Consider the following 21,711-nt stretch of genomic DNA (forward strand, 5'->3'; position numbering starts at 1 on the left):
TATATTCACTTGTGTGCTGTTTGCATTGTAGATGTCCTCTTTTTTTAATTTAATTTGGTTTTAAGTTATCCTTTTTAGTGCTGGTAGCTGTTACTCTTACTGCATTTTCTTTTAATCTGCAGGGATTATTCTTTTTTACTCTTGCTATTAATTTTATTTAGGAAAAAGAAAAACCCTCACACAAACCCTTGTCTTCTAAAAAGGCCCTTTCAGAGTGATTTACTCCTTAAACCTCATAGAGCCGTAGATATTCAGAGAGATCACACAATTGGCTCTGCTGTGCAGCCCTTCCCAGGACCAGTGAATTGATCCTACAGAGGAGTTGGGTTTGGTTTGGTTTTGTCTGACCACAGGATCATGGAATGGTTTGGGTTGGAAGGGCCCTTAAAGACCCACCTCATTCCAACACCCCTGCCACGGGCAAGTACACCTTCCACTGGAGCAGGTTACTCAGAGCCCCATGTTGACCAGGTGATGTTTGACACTTCACTGGATTGATCCTTTGTTCTTCCTGACCAGAAAAATCCTGGCAAAGTCAATGGTAACTCCTAAGTGAATGTCATCTCTTAGGGATCTCACAGGGCTCCCCTGACAAGGCAGCATTAGCACCCCCCATTCCCATCAGACAGGGCAGTTCAGCAGCTGCAAAGCATCGATGCTGGAGTCACAACTCTGAATTTGTTGTCTCTGCCCTCCCAGCAGTCTCTCCTCGGAGATGCTTTGCAGCTCAGTCCCCAAAGTCTTTCAAATCAATAAGCTTTTCCAGAAAAGAGCCTTTCAGATTCCCCAAACAGATAAATGTGCAGTCTGCAGGCTGGCCGGGCACCTTTGTCACTGTGTTTTCTCCTGGGTAGGAGTACAAGCGCAAGCAGCTGGAGGAGCAGCGGCAGGCGGAGAGGCTGCAGAGGCAGCTCCAGCAGGAGCGGGACTACCTGGTGTCCCTGCAGCAGCAGCAGCAGCAGCAGCGGCAGGACCAGAGGCCAGCAGAGAAGAAGCCCCTCTACCATTACAAAGAAGGGATAAATGCCAGCGAGAAGCCAGCCTGGGCCAAGGAGGTAGGGGAGAGCGAGGGGTGTGGTGGGGCCCAACTGCATCCACAGGGCTGGGCGTGGGGTTTGGTCCCAAGTACCCACTGCAGATTGTGCTCCACAGGGTTGGGATCCAGCAGATGCCGTCAGCTGTGCTGGAAACACTCCCACTTTGTGTGTGTGTCTCCACGTTTGTGTTTGTGCAAGCAGAGGGGAGGAAGGAGGTTTTTCCATGAGGGCATGCAAGGAAGGAGGATGGATCCCTCCTGGAGGCATTCAGCCCTGTTGGGCTTGTGGGCATAGAATCATAGAATGTTAAGGGGTTGGAATGGACTTTAAAGATCATCTTATTCTCCTTCCTGGCACATGCACAGGGGGCCAGGGGTGAATGTAGGGGCGTGGTTGTCATGGGGTGCCTTGCTGAGCCCTAATTCCACATAGTCAGGGATTGGACAGCTGTTCTTCCCAGGCTCAGGGCTGTATCTCTTGGGATTGCTCTTCTGTGTTTTTTTTCTCTCAAGCAAAAAGAGAGAATTGTTGTAAGAGTTGTGAGATCTTGAATATTAATTATTGCCTGGCTGAATAGTCTTGAAAAGATGAAGACGTGCATTGTCTGCAGTGCGGATTCGGGATCATGTGCAAACTCTTTCTCCTTAGTGTCTTTGTGGTGGCTCCAGTAAGACTGGTGCCTGCTCTTGCTATTAATTTTTCTAAAGTTCTTTGTGTTTAGTTGGTTTAAATTTGTAACCCTACTCCTGGGCAGAAAGATCTTTTAATAACTCGATTATTCTTCCTACTAAGCAAGACCTCCGCTCTGCTGCCAGATGTCTGGCACTCCAGTCCTGGCAGAGATGTGATGTGCATCCAACATGTAGCTGTCTCCTGGTCTTTCCTCTTGACAGTCCTCAGCTGCATCCACAGTACCTGCAAGCTCAAGGAATTCATCCAGCTGTCCATTGCTAAGCAATGGCCAATGATATGAACAGTTCTTGGCCTTTCTAAACCATCACAGAGATAGATGTGGGTGTCAAAAATTCTTTTCACCTCTTTATATACTTTATATACTCCCTTGGGTTTCTCCTTCATTGCCTTCCCATTTAGTCTTCCTTCTCTTTTTGTGGCAATGCACCAGATGATATATTTTCATGGAGTTGCAGCATCATTCTCCAGCCCTTCCACTGGAAAAAGAGGTTTGATAAGTGGGATTTGCAGATGAGACATTCCAGATGTGCTGAGCTGCCTCTGACAGGAGAGGCTTCTACCTGGGTGGTGCCTCTGCCTCCTTGTGCAGAATTGGGTCTCTCCTGATCATCTGCAGAAGTGCTGTGAGAGTAGGTAGCTGGCAGGAAAAAGGGAGTAAACTCTTTCATTTTCTAGTTTTGAGTAAATCCTCTAGAATGTTGCTAAAGTACCTCTGGCACTGTCTTCAAAACTTTAGCAAAGATATATAAAAAGGAATGTTATTCTTTATCTGAGATGAAGGAGAAAAGTGCTGGATTTAGCTCTCCCTTTTGGACACAAAGGCCCATTTCTTCTATTCCACGGAGGAGGCGTCTTTTTGTTGCCATCAGTGGAAGCAGGACCTTGGGAGCTGCACGGTGTGAATGAGAGTAGCAGAACAGGGCCTCTTACCCTTTGCTGAAATCATAGGGAATTTAAGGTTTCCTGTTGTTGGGGAACATCTTCAGCTTCTACCATTTAGCTATCCAAGCCAGTTGTTCCTCACCTGTGTCACTCTATCCAGTTTCTAATTAAATGTTCGAAGAAGCAGCTGAGGCATCTTTCTGCTCTTGGGAGTGGTTTGATGTACTGCCTGGGCACAGCACCCTTGGCAACTTCCCGGAACGACTTCTCTCACCTCCATCCCTTGTTTTATCTACTGCATAGTTCCACTTTTAGCAATTTAGGTACTTTGCTGCACAGAGTGAATGCCCACCCTTTCTGGCTGTACAGATGCATTTGTGCTGGTACTTAATCAGTGGTTCTTGCTATAGTTTTGCAGTTTCCATACCTAACCCATGCATGCTAATTTAACAGAAATATTGAGACTTTATTTTCCTTTGGGAACAATGAAGAGACAAGTCTGGTGCTCAGCCTACAATTTCTGGAGGCTCTGCAAAGCTTATTTGGGTATTTCCTGAGGATTTTGCATTATATCCTGTACCGCCCTTGTTTTTATGCTTTCTGGTCTGAAGCCTTCTCTCTCAGGAGCATGATCACACAGCTGAGCTCTCTTCATACTGTGCCCTTCTTTGCTTTTCACACTTCTCCTTTGTGCACATATTTTCCAACCTCACTTCTCTTCACATTGTGACTACAAGACCCTGCAGACAAAGGGTAAAGCATAAAGGTGAGGTTGTGGCCACTCACCTTGTGGTTGTGCCCCTGCATTGCCTTGTTGGAGACTGGCCCATTGGTGACAACAGAGCTCTGGATGAGGAACCAGGCTGTGCTGCATCTCTTAGAGCTTCCCCGACCACAGTCAAGAATTTCTCTTTATTCTGAACAAAACAGTCTGATCAGATAGTCCTTCCAACACGCATGGATGCACATTCCCATCTGCTACCCCTTCTACTCATGTTCTAGTGAGTGGAGGGTTGTCCACTGGAAGTTAACTTGGGCTGTAGCTTGGGTGCTGTCCCAGACCTGCCCTGTTTGCCAAGGCACATCTCTTCTTCTAATCAGGGACTAGCTGGGCCTTTTTGGAGAGCATGTTGGGACTCTCTGGTGATCCAGCCAGGGATGTGGCGTTAGCACTCTTAGCAGTAGTCCTGAAAGTACCAGCTCCCTTTGTTATGACTCTTCTGTTATGAACCAGTATTTGCCAAGCAAGGTGTTGCAGGTAGCCAGGTGAAACTTGGTCAGCTGAAGGATCGTTTTGGGCAGGTATATGTGATACATAACCATGCAGAAAGGAGGGGACAGGTTTAACCAGGCATTTCCCACACGGTGGCTGTCCCCTGCGGTGCTTTCCCGCAGCTCAGAGCTTCCCGGGAACTCGGGGCTTGGCTGTGCGTCACGAGCTGTTCTGTTCTCTGCAGCAGCCAACACCCACGTCAGCTCCTCCTTCAGTCCCCGTGGCTTTTATCCTCCTCTCACTTTGAAGTGATGTATTAAAACATTAGCAGCCTTCCCCTGGGACTGCACAGACGCTGCTGAGGATGTTTCCTGTTCGAGGGGAGTCTTGAGTTCAATCATAAATGGCCTGAACTGGAGCAATGATGAATTCCTGAAGAGTTTTGCAGCTTTTTCCCCTTCTCTGTCTAATGGTGGAGTCAGTAGGGCCCCACAAAATGCAGCTGAAGAGTCCCAAGAGCTGGTGCAGTGCTGGTGCCACAAGGTGCAAGCAAGGAGATGCCAGCAGTGGGAAACCAAGCACCTTTCTCCTTCCCAGTACCCAGACTTCCCTGTTTCATCACTCTCCTGCCTTCTCCTCCACACAAGCCTTAACATCCTCCATAATTAGCTGCACTTTATGGGTTGGCAGCGTGCCGGAGAGCGCCTGCAAACAGCCGGAGGATGCGGCGGCACCATCTCTGCCTGTCGTTGGTGCCAAGGCCTGGCTGATAAGGAGATGTGCTGGACCAGCCTGTGACCCAGCACTTGCTTCTGTTCCCTTGCTCAGAGGGAGTTCTCCTTCCCATCCTTCTGTCCACTTCCATGGGCACTGCTGACCCGAGCTCTGCCTCTGCTGGTCGGTGGGCAGTGCCTGGGGAAGTTGTGGTGACCTCTTAGGACTCAGCAGAAGCCCAGGTGGTCCATCATGAACTGAAAAAGTCCATAATGCAAATTTCTTACCTATTTTACTCTGTCTCCTGCTCAGTCTCTGAAAAAGAGTAATTTTTATTCATATAGTGGCTCTTTTGTTTGATGAGTATTTATTTACTTAAAGAAGAACTGTGGTTGCTGCCAAGCAAATGTGTTTTAAAGATTGCCTTTCAGCGTGGCATCGTCCATGGTGGAATCAAGACATGCTAAGGGTATTTAACACGTTAATGATACGTAAATGAAAATATTCAGCAGATCTTGAGGTATCAAAAATTCTGCATAGCATATGCTGCCTGAATATCAATGCACAGTCTAACTGCAGGATGGCACATAAGGCTGGGTTAGCTGAAACCACCATGTTCCCATCAAGGGTAGCTGAAAGCAGTGGGCTTTGGGTTGAATTTTTTCTCAGTAATAGAGGTTTTTCCCCTCCCGTACATGACAAGGTGCCAGACTCACTAAATCCAGATCAAAACCAGCCGTCTTCTGGCTGCCATGTTTATTGTTTTATTCGGATCAAAGAAAACCACTCATTATGGTGTTTATAACAGTGAAGGAAAAGGGTCTCCTTGCTTAAAGATACATTTGAGAAGAAGCAAGAGTTTCTCAGGAGTAATCTTCCAGAGGCACCTCTCTGAGGCATGTTGCCTTTTCTTCATTTTTTCTTTTTAGCTTCTTTATTTTTCCACTCCATGTTCATAAATTAATTAAGTGCATCAATACAAATATGCTTCTGGTGCCTCTAAATGCATTTATTGCATGGTCTGCGGGGTAACTCGAATTCCATGATCACAGAATCAATCGTTTAGGTTGGAAAAGACTTTCAAGACCATCAAGTCCAACCTTTGACTGATCACTAGGTTGGTCAAACGTTAGTTGTAATACACCTAAAGAGAGAAGAACTTCCTGTGTGTGTTTATGGATGCCTTGATTTTCCATTGGAAATGGCCTTTTGTGGGGTGTTGACCCGCTCTCCCCATCCCCCTGCAGGTGGAGGAGCGCTCCCGGCTCAATCGCCAGAGCTCACCGGCCATGCCCCATAAGGTGGCCAACAGGATTTCTGACCCCAACCTGCCTCCTCGGTCAGAGTCCTTCAGCATCAGTGGTGTGCAGCCAGCCCGGACCCCACCCCTGCTCCGACCCGTGGACCCGCAGGTAACGGTGCTTCCCCGGAGCCAGGATGCTGGGGGTGCTGGTAAGGTAACGAGAAGAAGAGCGGATTAAAGGGAAATAGTGTCTCACTCCCTGGTTCCTCAGCCTTAAGCATATTCATGAGTAAGAGCAGCATCTACATCCATGAGTATTCCTCCTGTCACCTCCATGTGTTAGCAACATCACACTGGTTTATACCTTCCTTTGAAGCATCACGGACTGGTTACTGCTAGAAACAAGCAGGAGGACCGAGAGGAACTGCTGCTCTGATCCAGTGCAGCAGTTGCTCTGATCCTCTTTGGGTCTGGTTTGTGTAAAGGACTAAAAACCACAGCACCTGGTACAAATGACCCAGGACGCTTTGATGCTGAGGATCATCAGAAAGAGGTTTTGCTTTGTTTGCCGCTTTGATTCAAGGTTTTGTTTTGGTTTTCCATTGAGTTGACATCAGTCACAAACACATCTGCAGAGGGCATAGATCACCATGACTGTCACAGAGGAGGGGCATCGTTATTTTAAAAGTTTCCCCCAGCCATGAGGTCTGCAAGTACTCTGCCACCAAAAGCTGTAGGAGTGTTGGTGCTGGTTTTGGTCCAGGCCCTGGAATGCCTCCCACAGACTCCAGCAGGGATTTCAGAGGGAAGTACAAAGCCTTTGCTCCAAGTCCAGCTGGGCTTTTTATGGGAAAATGTGCCAACTTAGTGCCATCCACGTGTGCTATGTGCACCTCCAGTACCATGCCAGCTTTAAACAAAAACATGCAGGAAAGTCCTTAAACATACAACTCTTTTGCCCAACATACGTGGTCTGTATGCCTTGGGAAGTAGGAAAAACCCCACATCACTGTCATCTCTCTGATTTCACCACGTATTTTTCAGTGACCTTTTTAGCTACCCTTATCATCAACAGCTACAAAAACTTTTGTTTGGCAGTAAAATAGCAATGACAATGTTGCTTGAAGCCCAAAGCCCCTTGTCAATGTGTGTGTGCATACATACATACCTGTGAGACATGAACAGAGACGTGTATGTAGAAATGTCAAATAAAAGCTACAACCCTGCTGTATCAAAGAAGTGCAGCTTCACGAGGAGCTGGGAAGAAGCTCTGATTTCACAAACTGTAAATTTGTGATTTTCTCATGTTTCCCACAACTGATACCAGTATTCCGTTCACTCGTATCCTATAGGGCTGATCCATGGGATAGGGGATCTATAGAGACTCATGCCTCAAGATATTTTTTTAAGCCATCTATGCCTGAGAATTCCTGATGATTTTTTTTTTAATCAATTATTATTTACTATCGTTTCCTTCTTTTTTTTTTCATTTTTAACATGGAAAATCCATGACAAACCTCATTAGCACAACTGTAGAGGTGCAGGCGGAGGAGCAGGAATTTCTGCCAGCAGCAGGCAGAGCCTGGGGTGGGCACGGTGTGTGTGGGAGCTGGCAGGAGGGAGCAGTGTGTCCCTGTGCCAGGGTGGCACCCACGGAATGGCAGGGGGGCTATCAGTGCCAGCCGTGTCCCTGCACACGCAGGAGTGGGCAGGACTGAGCATGACATTCCCCAATTTTAAAAGGCTGAGCTGTGCAAATGTAATTTTTAACAGATCTTGCGTTGATGCAATTAAAGTCAGAAGTTCCTGAAACCAAGGCAGTGCTGATCTCAGACCGAGGGGGCTTTTCAGTGCATCCAAAATGCTAATCAAAATTATCTTTTTTTAAATCAAATTTTTAAAATTTTTTTTGATTCCTTTCTTTTTTTGATTTTGGTTTTCCTATTTTGACTGATAGTTCTGTTTTGACTTGGTGCTTAGATTCCACATCTGGTCACTGTGAAATCCCAAGGAAGCTCCTTGTCTGGGTCTCAGTCACTGCATGAACAGCCTGCAAAGGGACTGGCTGGGTTTCAGGAGGCTCTGACGGTGACCTCTCACCGCACTGAGATGCCAAGGCAGAACTCGGACCCCACCTCTGAAAACCCTCCTCTGCCCCCTCGCATTGAAAAGTTTGACCGAAGTTCTTGGTTACGGCAGGAGGAAGACATTCCACCAAAGGTAACACTGTCGCTCCTCACTTTCAGCACATCAAAGAGGCAATCCCAGAGCTGAGTCCCTCCAGCAAAGCAGAGTGGCCAGGACTGAGTCCATCCCTGTGGCTCTCCAGTACCGACCTGCCCGGGGGCTGCGTTTCCTGAGGCAGATTTTGCACAAGTTACTGGGAGCTGCTCTTGGGTGCACACACAGCGCTGCAAAATAGCACTGCCCTCCAGCAGAGAAAGTTCTCGAGCCCGGACAGTGGCCAAAACAAATTAATTTCCCCTTTCCCTCAGATAAAAAACAACCTTCTGTTGAAATAGAATTATAGGAACATAAAATTTGTCATACTCAATAAGACGGGTCCTTTTTAGTCCAGTACTGTGCCTCCAGTTGCAATCAATATTTGATGGAAGACTTGTAAGGGCTCCAGCAGCTTTATACATTCATTGACATTTTGGCAGTGTCTGGTAGTACCTCTTTAATTAGGATTCTTCTGGACCAGTATTTCGATCGTGTTGTTTGTACACCTTCATTTGGGAAGAATTATAACTTGGCCATTAAAGTTCACCTTACAGTGAATCAGTGCTCAGCCTGGGAGGATTTTTACAGAGAAGAAACGATTATAAATTGGTTAGTGACAGTGAGGCAGTATTTGTCCCTGATTGAGAGGCAATTTTTCTGCATATTAACTAAGTAAGTGACTTACCTTTTTAAGAGCAAAATCCCAGTTATCAGGTAAGTGTCCCTGTGTAAGGGATCTATGGTGGTGTCATGGGTGTTAATAATGTTCCTGGTTTTGCTCTCACTAAGTGAGATGAGACAGCAGTGCTCAGCTGAGGGGAACAGCAAGCCAGCAGCTCCTGGAGCTGTTTGTGTGCTTGGCTCCTCTGGAGTGCAGGAGGACCGCTGCCTGCTTTTAACCTAATTAAGTAAAAACCCTTCCAATTTAATGTTGGCTTTCGCTATGAGTTCTTTGGGAAGGACATCTCAGCTGCTGTGATGCCTACATGGTGAGACCATGGCACCTGCTGCTGGGAGAAAAGCTGTTCTCCAGCACTATGGAGTATTTCCCCCTGGGCTGAGGGAACATGAGCTCTGGAAGGAGTCCCCACTAGATCACATTTAGGGCCGTTAGTGATGCCTGTGAGGAGTCTGACTTCACATTTAACTGCCCAAAGTGGGTTTGCTGTGTTTGGAAGCAATGAAAGGACTGCCCCGTGAGGCTGTTTCTGTGGTCCAGGGTCTTGTTTCTGCCAGTGCTTATGGCTGGATGCTTCAGAGGAAGGTGAAAACCTCCCCAAGTCCTGACTGCAGAGTACCCTACCCAGAGGGGAGACTGCTTTGTAATGAGAGAAGCTGCAGCTGGCTATGCTGCAGAGCATAAAGCGTGCTCACTCACTAAATCTTTTTATCTTACCTGATTACAACTGTGTGTTTATTTAAAAAAAAAAAAAAAGTCTAATCCTTTTTCTGCTAATCCCACTGAGCCCTTGGCCTCTGTTACCTGGTGCAAGGTATTGCATGGTGAGTATTGTGCCTCTCCACACAGACACTGCTGGGGAATGAGACCACCATGCCTGTGGCCATGTAGAGGTGCCTGTGCTCCCACGGGATGGGGCAGGGCTCCAGGGTTACCTGTCATAGCACCTGTAGGCTGCAGTTGGCTTTAGGTGTTTGTGGTGAGCCATCCTGCCAACAGCGAGGGTTTGGCAGCGGCATCTGAAGCTCAACAAAGGACATAGTGTTTAATCCAAGTATTAGGTGGGTCAGTCTGGATCTTCCCGCTGTCAACCCTCTTGTTTGTCCACTGGTCAACATCTTCTGTCTGCTGGCTTGTGTCATGTCTGAACTAGAGGTGCTAAAAAATCCGATGTGGCTTCTGAAATGCACTTGAGGGTGAATTTTACCTTAAAAATTAGTTTTTGGAGGTTTGTTAGATTTACATTTTATAAATCTCTGTCTGTGTGTGTGTGTATGTCTGTGCATACATTCCTTTTTGAACAAGTGCCCTGTTTGGGGGTAGCTGGGCTGCTCTGTGTGCTGCTGGGGACTCCTGTGCCAGGAGCATTCCTGACAGCACCTTTGCAGCTCCCTGCTGTCTCACACTCCAGCGATTCCTTCTAAAAGTCAGGAGCTTTGTGTTTTATAACTGCCCTAAACATTACCTTTCTCTCAGTGGGAAATCAGTTGTAAATCAGCCTTAAGGCAGTGCTGGAAGGTGATCCCGTGATCTCTCAGGTGGTGGGCCAGACCCTGAAAGGCAGATGTCTCTGTTCTGTTCCAGGTGCCTCAACGAACCACTTCCATATCCCCTGCTCTGGCAAGGAAGAACTCCCCGGGCAATGGCAGCGCCCTGGGACCCCGGCTGGGCTCCCAGCCCATTCGGGCAAGGTATGGACATGGAGGAGACAGGCAGGAGTGATCCCAGTGTGCCACTGCCACACTGCTCCTGGCCTTGCCCAGCAGCCCTGCTTTTGCTGACTGGAACACCATGACATTTGCAGGGCTGCTCATCTCTGGGATGAATTTTTGCATCCGTTAGTGTTTTGTACTGACACCAAACGCTATGAGCACTGGGATCCCTGGAGGTTTTGTTCCCTGGGCTGATACATTCCTGCACATCAGAGTTTGGAGGTGGATGCTGCACCTGCTTCTGGGGAGTCAAGTGGGAATTTGGACACTCCCTTTAGTGGAATTAGATTCTGGTTCTCCCAGTGTCACCTCTTGCGTATAAGGGGTCCATATAAGCCAGTGGGGAGGTCTCAGAGGTACATTCCATACATTTCCTATGCATCAGAGCAGCTTTTCACAGATAATGACTGAGGAATGTGCTTGAGGACAGACACACAGCTTGCTGAGATATTCTTTAGATGTAGATCAAGGATTAAATTCCTTTTGGCTTCCTAGGACTAAGGGCCTTTAGCTTGACCAGATCCAGCTCTCTGGTACTGTGGTACTGCACTTGGAGCACCCAAGGAAGGAGCTGCACCACTGCTGCAGTCTGATCTCTGCCATGTCACAGCTATCCCTGGGCATGTTTGAAACGAGCAGGGAAGCTGACAGGCTCTGCTCAGAGCTGGATGGCAAAAACACGGCTTAGTCATGCGAGAGCTTGTCTCTGCTTTGCAGAGCGAGGCCTCAGACGGGCAGATCTCCGGGGAAATAGGAGTTCCAATTAGCTTTGCGTGATGGAGCTCCTTGGCTGCTTCTTCCTGCCGTGTCCTCTCAGGGTGAGGTCAAAAAGTGAACGCTGGGATGTTCATAGTGTGTGCTGTCACTAGTTTGAGCATACGCCTTCCTTTCCAGCTCAGTGCCCCATCCCTGCATCAGCAAACTCACAGGCAGCAGCCTTGAGTCGCTGGCAGGGCCAGCAGTAGGAGGAAGAGTATTTTTTTGTTGTTCCTTTTTTTTTTTTAATTAGAGAAAAAATATATCATGGTTTGTTGCTCTTCTTTGCTTGAAGGCTGAAACATTTCGAATTCTTGAAAATGTAGTTCTTTTAATTAGCTGTTGCTTGAAGGACAGTTTAAAATGCAGAGGGACATTGGACTGTGTAGTCCTTGTAAGTAATGGTATTGGAAGTAAAATGATAATGGGAGTCTGGGATTCGAGTTCAAGGTTGCCCAGTGTTTCCTGCAGCCTCATGATCCCAGTCCTGGTCAGTTCAGGTAAAGACACTGATTGTCAAAGTTTTCAAATACATTTTATGAGTTAATTTAGCTAAGGACACATCAGCCATACAGGATGAGCTGGAGGCCTTCAGTTTGATGAAAACTGGAAATTACTAGGTTGCTACTATGTCTATTGAACTTAAATATTCAGTGGAATTATTTCATACTTCATTTCTCTCAGAGTAATGTAACATTTTTCCAGTTTTCCTTTTTAAGCACCTCTGCTATTGGTTCTCGATTCTGCCCATGCATAAATATAAATATTACAAAAATATTCTTTCTTTTATTTGTCACCCTGTTGTAAAAAATGAGGGGATATTTACTGTACATTTTTAACTGGAATTTAAATAAGATCACTTACAGAAACACTGTATAAAACCAAATTGCATAACTCTGTGTGAACATCTCTTCTGATGTCGTTTCAATGCCAAGTAAGAATTAATTTCCTAAAGGCATCCGATACCCAGAGAGATATTAGTCACTCTTTGTGTATCAAGGGCACTTTTTTATTCTAGATTTATGTATGTTCACAAGGGTGAAAGAAATCAAGGAAGAAAAGTGGGTATCTGATGCAAGTTTGAAGCGAAGCCATGAAAATTGGGGAGTGTGAATAAGTGGTACAAATTATCTGCATCCTTGTTGCAAAATGGAGATCCTTGTTCACTGAAATCTTTGTCTGTCTAACAGCACTTTTCAAATTCCTGCTTTTATGATAAATATTAATGGTTCATTGGTAACTCTAGCATTGCAAATCCACAGAGTAAAAGGGAGTTCTGAGTAAACAATCTTTTAATTGTTGCCAAATTTGACAAAATAAGAGTAGAAGGCTTCTCTAGGCAATTTTTTTGTCATGGCTGTAGTGCATCCAAAATTGGTGAGCCTCAGCCCTGTCTTCTCCAGCTGAGGAGGTATCTCCCCACCTGTGCAGCTGTCCCTGTCAGTGTGGGAAGGGTCTGGAGCCCCGGGGGTGTGTGTGACACCAGCTGATGGTGCCCTGCTGTTTTATCCTCCTGCAGCAACCCAGACCTGAGGAGGACAGAGACCATCGTGGAGAGCCCCCTGCAGAGGACCAGCAGTGGCAGCTCCTCCAGTTCCAGCACTCCCAGCTCCCAGCCCAGCTCCCAGGGTGGATCCCAGCCCGGCTCCCAGGCTGGCTCCAGCGAGCGCAACAGAGTCAGAGGTGAGCTTGGAAACATCCCTTAGCACCGGGCGCTCTCTCTGCGGCTTCCTGATACACAGGAAGGGCAAGAGGCTTGTGACCTCATGTTTGGTTTTTAAAAAATTTAAAAAAAATCAAAGGATCCATCATTTCTGTAAGCTGCTGGCCTCCTTGCAAATGGAGATGCCAATGCTCCCTTTGGCCTGGAGGCTGATGTGGGATGCCCACAGCAGAGTGTGCTGCTCCTGGGCTTGGCATTGCAGTGCCAAGTAACTTATACAAAAGGAGATGGGAGTTATGCTTTGGAGTAAACAGAAAAAAATACCTGTGTGCTTCCTAGCTCCATCAACCCAAGCTCACTTCTTCTGACATGGTACATAATGGTATATAATAATTTCTTTGGAACTTCATCTTTGTGCAAAGCCTGAGATTGGAGCAGAGGAGTGACTTAGCCTGGAAGAAGCTTTCTCTCCAGTGATCTTGCCAGGCAGCCATGCTGACACGGGATTTATATTCCTAGCCAAATTGTTTCCTCTCATCCTAAAGCCCTCTTAAAGATATTCCATTCCCCTGTTTAATCACAGTGGAGTTGCCAAAGCACATACACCCCATACATCTGCATTCTGGCACAGCCCTGTGGTTCCAGTCCCCAGAGCTGAAGAGCATTAAAACAAATGCTGCCTCCGTGCTTTGAATTTTTTATGACTTGGCCATAAGATGACATGTCTGTTGTTGAAACCGTCACTCCTCTAGGTAGTCAATTAAAGGAGTTTGTCACCAATTGTCATTTGGGTTTGGTTTTGTTTTTACTAATGAGGAATCGTGTGACAAATAATGTCCTAGCAATGTCAGATGCTTCACAGCTTTTAATTTATCACATACACTGCTCTTCTGCAAAGTAAATTCATTTCTTTAGTACAAAAGTGACTCTGCAAGGGGGCTGTCTGTGGAGGCTGGGCTGGATTATGGTTTCTCTTGCTCTGTTGATGGAGAATTGCAGTGACAGTCAAGCAGAAAGGAGCAGGAGGGTTTTACAAGGCAGCAGAAGCAAAATGATGATGAAGCCCCTGCACCCACCTGTCCCAGGTGACAGGATGCAGAGATGGTTTTTGGCAGCATTTTAATTCCCGCTCTCTCCACTTGCCTTTCACCCAGGGAATGCCAAGCCCGAAGGGTCCCCTGTGCTCTCCCATGAGCCTCCCAAGGTCAAGCAGGAAGACAACAGGGACGTGACACGACCGAGCCGACCCGCTGTGAGTCTCGAATTATTTCCCGTGGGAATGCTGCCAGCCGGCTTGGCCACATTTCCCTTCGGTGCGGTAGCGTAACCGCGGGGACCCCAAAAACGAGGCTGGTACTGGTGCTTCTCCAGCAGACAGACTGGAAAGCAGCAGTACGGCAAGAGCCCCTGGGAGATCTGAATGCTTAAGAGAGTGCATGAGTTTTTACCAGGAGCCCAAGTCTAGGGGAAAGCACTTAAGCCTGTGTTTTCAGGTGAAGCAGATGCTTAAGGGCTTTGCTAGCTTGGGCGCGGCGGTTGCCGATGGCACATTGTTGTGTTCCGTGCTGCATGTCCCCCGCAGCAGCCCGGCGGAGGGATGCTCTGCTCGGGAAGGCTGGGCCACCAGCCCCCCGACAGCCTTCACAGCTTAAAACCCAACCTGGTAGTGGTCTCCGTACACTCCCTTTGTATTACTCTGAGCAAAATCTCATCCGAAGTGTTTCCTCCTGGTTTAATGCTGTTGACATTTGTATCTTAAAACTGCAGAGTCGGCCTAATAATGAAATGAATTTCCACTGCTTCTCTATTTTAATGTGTATTAATGTTTTGTTGATGATGTTTTTTTTCTCTACACTCCACAGCGTTGAGCTAACAATTCTAATTTTATTTCTAACCTGCTTGCCCTTCCTCTGGCTTTTTCCTGTCCCGATCTGTTTCCTCTGATGCTGATTATTCTTCCTTTACCCACAGAGCTATAAGAAAGCTATAGATGAGGTTAGTGATATCTTTTCTCAGTGGGTCATGCCTATGTAAGGTTGACTAGTTAGTGCTTAATACCGAGCCGGGTTTTCTTGGTGCTGATGTTGGTAAAGATGATGATGCAATCTTGGGTCAGACGGGAGAGCGAACAGGTCGCATTCTTGTGTTGGGAGCCTGCCCGTGGGGAGGGGAGTGGCACTGCTGGTGTGCTCTGCTCAGCCTTGGGCTGCCCAGAATCTGCTGGCCACACCACTTGCATGGAGGCCACGGCAGAGACACCCCAAGGTCCACGTGTGGTGCTGCTGTTGTTTGGCGTGTTGGAAAGAGGAGTGAGAGCGGAGGTTTCCTGTGCACATGGAGATGGTCTGGGCACCCCTCACCACATTCTGCTCTCAGCCACAGCCCCTGGCCACCCACTGATTTCAGTGGGGCCACCAAGTGCTATTTGAAATGTGTTTTAAGCCTAATTTGAATGAAGGTACTTGGAAAATAAAGGAAAACAGAGCAGTGGAATAATTAATTTTCATGGACCAGCATCAGCTGCAAAGCCAGAGTCAGCAGAGCCATCTTGGATGTTGATGGGCAATGCTTGTCCTCATCTGTCCTCTCAAAAAAATGAAAGTTCTGAATTACCTTTTTCACATATGACAGTATTTTAAATAAATCTGTATCTGGAGATGGTGAATGTTTAAATAGTCATGGGAAAAGATCCAGCATTCCTGATTTAACTTGCCTCACACATGCATCACTGTGCACATACTGCTGATACTGGTAACTGCAGAGCTGTAATGGAAAGTACCAGTATCAGCAGCCTCTCCTGCAGCCTCTTTCCTCTAAAAATAGAAGATATGAAAGCAGGAAGATGTGCTGGTTAGTTAACTTGTTCTCTTGGGTATAATATGAGCAATACGTTTTGTTTAATGAGATGCTTTGTTAAGAAAAAAGCACATAAATAAGTGTCTAAATAGAGGCAGCATGTGTGCTAAATTCAAGTTCAATGAGCGATGTGATTTCGGAAACCAAGTTGATTTGATTCCAGCAAATATTAAATCTAAAGAAGGCTTTGTAATTAAAAGTAATTAAAGAGCACTGACACTACTAACTTATGTGTTATGTCACCCTCACTAATAACACTTGGAACACATATGGAACTACAGAGCACTTTCTTTCTAGTTGTCAGATTGTTTTTGGTCCAAGAGCAACTTGGTGAAGCCGTTTAATCCTACAAAGTGCTCATTTATTGCAGAAAACGATATCATCAAAGGATTAACCATCCTGAGGCAAAGCTTTAACTAGGAAATAAGAGTTATCTGATTATATTGTCTGGGAGTATTATTGCTGTTAGAACTTCCAAATTAGTTATTAAAACTAATTAAGCTGATTTTTAAAACATTTGACTGTCTTCCAGCGATGACCAAAGAAGGCTGATAGGGTGCCCTGAGGCACGTTAGAAATGGAAGGTGCAAAAAAGAGGTAATTTTCACAGTCCATCGCTTTGACAGGGAAGAGTTCAGTCCTAGTCCTGCACTGCAAAAGTCCAGCTGTAATTTTGAGATGCTCTTACACAGCCCTAAAGTCCTTTTTAAAGTGAGAGGCTCTAATCCAATTCAAAGGCAAGTGCTCAATAAAGAGCATGTTTGATACTCTAAATGGAAAGCATTGTTAAGATGCTGAAGTTGTCACTGATTCTTATTTAGGAAAAGAAACAATCATACCATAGAAGCTGCTACAGCTCTAATTAAAATAATTAGTTGTCGTGACTGCAGATTTGACTGTATTTCAATCCCAAACATGTTGGCATTGAAAATAAACTCTTGAAATATCACATTCTGTCTTTAATCTCAACAAAGAGCCTTCTTTAAAGGTACAGAGAGCATTTGGAGAGGGATATAGAATCATGGAATAGTTTGAGTTGGAAGGGACCTTAAAGCTTATCTCATTCCAACCCCCCTGCTGTGGGCAGGGACACCTTCCAGTAGACCAGGTTGCTCCAAGCCCTGTCCAACCTGGCCTTGAACACTTCCAGGGATGGGGCACCCACAGCTTCTCTGGGCACCCTGTGCCAGGGCCTCAGCACCCTCACAAGGAAGAATTTCTTCCTAATATCTAGTATAAACCTACTCTCTGGCAGTTTGAAGCCATTCCCTCTTGTCCTGTTACTCCAGCCCCTTGTCAGAAGTCCCTCTCCAAATCTCTGAGAGCCCCTTTAGGTACTGGAAGATGTTCTAAGGTCTCTCCAGAGCCTTTTCGTCTCCTTGTTGAACAACCCATATAAAACCCATCACAGGTTCCTGCTGTGAAACAGGAACTGACCATTTAAAAAATGACCATTTTTGGTATAGTAGTACTAATTAATCTGATGCAAAGCTCTCCATTATCAATGGGAATCCATCCTCTACATCAGAGGCCAGGCAGGGCAGACCTGGGAGCAGAATGTGCAGCTGTCACCGGTGGGAGCCCGCCGGGAGGTGTGGGTCATCAGGAACCAAAGCACAGATTGCTTGCAAAGCATTCCTACTTCACAATTAAAAACCAAACTGGGTTTGCATCTCAGCCATAGAAGTTTTCCATCGTTTTCTTCACGTGTCGACAGGATAGATTTTAAGAGCTCTCTTTGCAACCGTAATTAATATTGCTGTAGTCGCCCTGCTGGAACGGTAAACTGGAAATGCAGTAAATGAGAGTATGGCCGTAAGACTACTGTGGAATTTAGTCTTTTTCAATGAGTTTCTTTCTCCCTGATCCTTTATCTCTGACCGAATGCACTGATGCCTACCTCGGTCACTAATATAGGGAGAAATGGTAAGACTGACAATTGCAATGCTTTGTTCGTCATGTGCATGTCTTGTGCAACAGAGTTCTCTAACCCATTCTAATTCGAGCTCTCATGCTTTTCTGCCCTACTGCTTCCCCCTGCATTGCTATAAAAGCATGTAAGATAACAAAAAGTCTCTTTTCTACACGGTGCCTGCCATGTTCCTTGTTTTGAAATAGCAGTGTCTATTTTATATGACTGTCGGGTCTGAGACCTCATCAAAGTCATGGTAAACTGAAAAATTATGACTAGGCTTTGGGACTGCTCCTATCTTTTTTCTCGTTTCAAGGCTTTCTTTTTTTGTTTTCTTTTTCCCTTAGCTTGTAGGCTGCCACATTTCACATTAAAGTGCTTAATGGGTCCCGCTGAGGGATTTTTTTTTTTATTATTATTATTATTTTTTGATCGTGTGGCTGACTCAGAGCTGTGACTCCAAAGTCTGGCTGAGCTGGGCGCTTCTCCTCGTGCTCCTCACCGCCTCTCGGCAGCCGCCCGACAGCGGAGACTCACCATGGAAGCAGCTCTTGACGTGGGGATTGCACCACTCCATGGGAGATGCTGTCATTGCTTCCTTCCCAAATGCATTTATTACAGAATAAATACCATTACGGGGTCTCTCTGAGAAGTTTGAAAGAAGAGAAAACCCTGCTGGAGAAATTCTCTGAGCCAATCTTTGAAGTGACGTTGTTTTCCAGTTTACTATGATGGTGACTGAACTTCACCTTTTCCAACAAATATAATTTTGTCGTGTATATACATATAAGTGTGTGTATATATATGCACATACACGTTCCAAAGAGAAAAAGAAGAGGTTGGCTATTGATTTTTCAGTGAGCGTAAATCAGTTTTGTTTTGTTTAATAAATGCTACATGCTACAAACATTGTCTTACGTTTGTCTCATGTTTGTAACGACTCTGTAAAGCTATTTCTTGTTGCTCGTGCTGTTAGCATTGGCTTTTGGAGAGATGTATGTGACGTTCTCCTCGCTCTGAATGTAACAGCCATCGCTTTCTTGTTTCCTTGCCCCCATCCCCTTTAGGATCTGACGGCTTTAGCCAAAGAGTTGAGGGAGCTGCGCATCGAGGAAACGAATCGCCCCCTGAAGAAGGTGACAGACTATTCCTCCTCCAGCGAGGAGTCCGAGAGCAGCGAGGAGGAGGAGGAGGACGGGGAGAATGAGACACATGATGGGACGGTGCCTGTCAGTGACATCCCACGGCTTATGTGAGAAGGGCTTTCTTTTGAGGGGGGCAAACCATGAAACTGTGGTGTGTCTTGGTCTGGAGGTGAAACTGTGGTGTGTCTTGGCCTGGAGGAGCAGTAGCTGTGGTATAGGACATGTCCAAAGCACATCCATGTTTGGTGGCTGGCACTGGGAACAAGGTTGCAAGGGATAATGTATTCAGATGAGTCTTTCTCCTGGTCCAAACTAGAGATACTTAATGGAAAAGTAACAAAAAAAAAGAACTATTTCCACTGCACATTCAGTGAACGTTGGCTCGAAGCTGATGGACCTGTTCCTTTTGATGAGCCAGGCAGGTTTTTGGGCAGAGTGGTTGCAGCTGACCTCATCCCCGCCATGGGTCCTGCCCATGACACAGGCTTGTTCAAGCTCTGCCTGCTCTTGGTCTTGCCCCAGATCAAGCTATGCTGAAGTGCAGTACTTGGTGGCCTGCCCAGTGCCAACTGGTAGCGCCAGGATTATAATAATCCTGAACCTTTGTCTTTGATTTCTGTCCTTGGCTCAGTCACTGTGCTGGCAGCAAAACATGGTGGGCTAAAACACTGAAGTGAAAAGGTCAGCTGACTTTATTGTTGTGTCCCACTTGTGCTTTTGAGTCTCTCTAGGGGAGGGAGGAGGGCAGCACAGCTTCAACATGCACAGTGAGCTGTCATCATGCTTGGGCTTCCTTCCTGGTACTTTGCAGGAGTGTTTCTGGAGGTCTCTGCCTGGCAGCAGGATCTGACTCCTGCCCCTTGAATTTGCAGAGGAGCTGTGGGAATCTTCGGGGGATTAATTGCATTTTAATCAGTTCATTTCCATTTTTCCTGATAAATGAATTATTAGTCAATATAGGCATACCTGGCTGTAGGGACGTGTTTAGCAGTGACATGATGGTGCTGTGATAATGTTGGACTTGATGAATTTAGAGATCTTTTCCAACCTAAGCAATTCTTTGATTCTCTGATTCATAGTGGAGCGGCACAGAAGCCCTCCAGGTGGCAAGGAGAGGTCTCCTTGGGGTCCTTGTTATTCAGAGTGCCAAGCTCCTGGGTTGGAGCTTCCTTCCACCAGAAGAATTAAAATCAGAGCTCTTGGAATTTGTTGGAGCAGGTCAGGAGATGGAGGGATGGCTCTGAATCTGAAGCAGTCGGATGGGCAGTCATGCGTGCGAGAAGGGGCCCCAAGCTGCTTTCGGATGAGGAGTTTAATCAGGAGTGGTTAATCCACGCTGACATCCTTCTCCAAACACCTTGGGTTTGACACAGCACTTTTCAGTGGATAAAATGTCTCACTGAATGCCTTGCAGCCAGATGTGTGGGATGACAGGCACGGTGGTGAGATGGATGATCCCAGCCCGCTGCCAGCCAAACGCCACTTGTCCCAAAATGTCCCATCGATGAACGTGCGTGCCCCAGAGATGGGAAGGTGGAGATGCAGGAATATCTGAGATGTAGGGATATCTGCAGGCAGGGCTGCACTGTTCTGTGTCTGGGGAAGAAAGCAAATGCTTTGAGTTACACCCTTATTTTACAGAAGAGACATTAAGTTCAGACTCGATGTAGTTGGGTATTTTTCTATCAAAGCTTTATTTTTTTGTGTTCAGTGTTTGTCATTAGAAACTGGGGCTGAGAGAGATCATCTCATGTTCTCTTGCACTTTCCAAGTGATCTTTGTATAACCCATTTTTAAACTTCCCTGGGCATCCTCCCTGAGCACTTAGCTGCTCTTCATTCCAGCTCTATCCAGGTCTCTCCTGCTGTAGGATAATCCCGTCCATCGCTTTGTGTCCCAGTGCATAGGAGGGACTGTTTACTTCATCCACCTCTGCAGATATCATTTCTCCATCTGAAGACTGTGATGACTCCCTTCAACTTCCTCTTCTCTGAGCTGTGCAAGCCAGCTCTTGCCCATGTCCAGGGATTTCTCTCAGGACGACGTGAAAACTGATGAAATCTGAGACCTTGGGGCTACCACAGCCATGCATTTACAGTCTCAAAATTAACATAACCTCCTCTGTCTCTGCTTTCTTATTTTATAACTGGAATAACTGTACTTTTTCTCATCCTTTGGCAGTGGCGAAAAGCTAATGGTAGTGTGTGAGAATAGATTCCAGCCTGTCTCTTGAGATAGGAGCACAGAAATAAGCTCAAGATGAAACCATGGGTTAGGGCTACATTTTCACCTGGAAAACTGCAGGGAGCTACAAGTCACAACTTGTCCTTCTGCCCACACCCTCTCTAAACCCCATCCTCTCCCCTGCTGTCTCTTGCCATCAGGTGTTGTGAGGCACTGTTCCCTTTTCAGTGGTTGAATTGGGGAATAAAGGGAGTGAATTATATTTTCTTAAACTTTCTTAAGTAGAAAAAATGATGTAATGTAGAGCAGGACTGCCACTCCTTGTTACCTGTTCATCATTGCCCCTCTTGGGACACCTTGGGAGGAGAAAGGTCCTTCTCTGTGGTCTCTGTGCTGTATCTCTAGTTTATCAACTCGACCTCGGTCCTGTATTTCGGACAACATCAATCATTTCCCTGTAGGTTAAATGGATACATTTTCTAATTTTCTTCCTGAGAGATACAGAGCCTTACCCTTACTGAAATAATACTGTATTAGAGGATTTTTTAATTTATTTTAGCAAAGGAAATATTTATCATTAATGCTTTTCCATTCTGTCCTCAGACCAACAGGAATTCCTGGAAGCAATGAGCCGTACAACCTGGGAATGGTGACAACCCACGGGCTAGAGACTTCCCACGCAGATACGTTTAGCAATATTTCAAGGGAAGGGACTTTAATGGTGAGGGAGGTAAGTTGTAAAACAAGTATTTCCATGGAGCATCTTCAGGAGGTTTTGCCCATGTAAGCACAACAACTA

The 21,711-nt window shown here is 46.2% G+C and overlaps 1 protein-coding gene across 9 annotated transcripts in view; it reads left to right on the forward strand.

Annotated features, from left to right (window-relative positions):
* The window catches only part of TNIK (TRAF2 and NCK interacting kinase), a 152,723-nt gene that overhangs the window by 116,089 nt on the left and 14,923 nt on the right, over positions 1–21,711 (forward strand). For 3 of the 9 annotated variants that reach the window (XM_017827724.1, XM_017827731.1, XM_017827728.1), the window contains 10 exons: positions 855–1,055; positions 5,787–5,951; positions 7,763–8,002; positions 10,269–10,375; positions 12,672–12,835; positions 13,970–14,067; positions 14,787–14,810; positions 17,589–17,597; positions 18,651–18,835; positions 21,516–21,642. In XM_017827724.1, the coding sequence (XP_017683213.1) occupies positions 855–1,055; positions 5,787–5,951; positions 7,763–8,002; positions 10,269–10,375; positions 12,672–12,835; positions 13,970–14,067; positions 14,787–14,810; positions 17,589–17,597; positions 18,651–18,835; positions 21,516–21,642 (1,320 nt within the window). Of the gene's footprint in view, positions 1–854; positions 1,056–5,786; positions 5,952–7,762; positions 8,003–10,268; positions 10,376–12,671; positions 12,836–13,969; positions 14,068–14,786; positions 14,811–15,769; positions 15,773–17,588; positions 17,598–18,650; positions 18,836–21,515; positions 21,643–21,711 lie in introns of all 9 variants that reach the window. The other 6 variants (XM_017827726.1, XM_017827729.1, XM_017827727.1 and 3 more) reach the window with 4 other exon arrangements.

This window comes from Lepidothrix coronata, unplaced genomic scaffold, assembly GCF_001604755.1.
Source record: "Lepidothrix coronata isolate B3197 unplaced genomic scaffold, Lepidothrix_coronata-1.0 Scaffold142, whole genome shotgun sequence".
In the NCBI taxonomy this organism is placed as follows: Eukaryota; Metazoa; Chordata; class Aves; order Passeriformes; family Pipridae; genus Lepidothrix; species Lepidothrix coronata.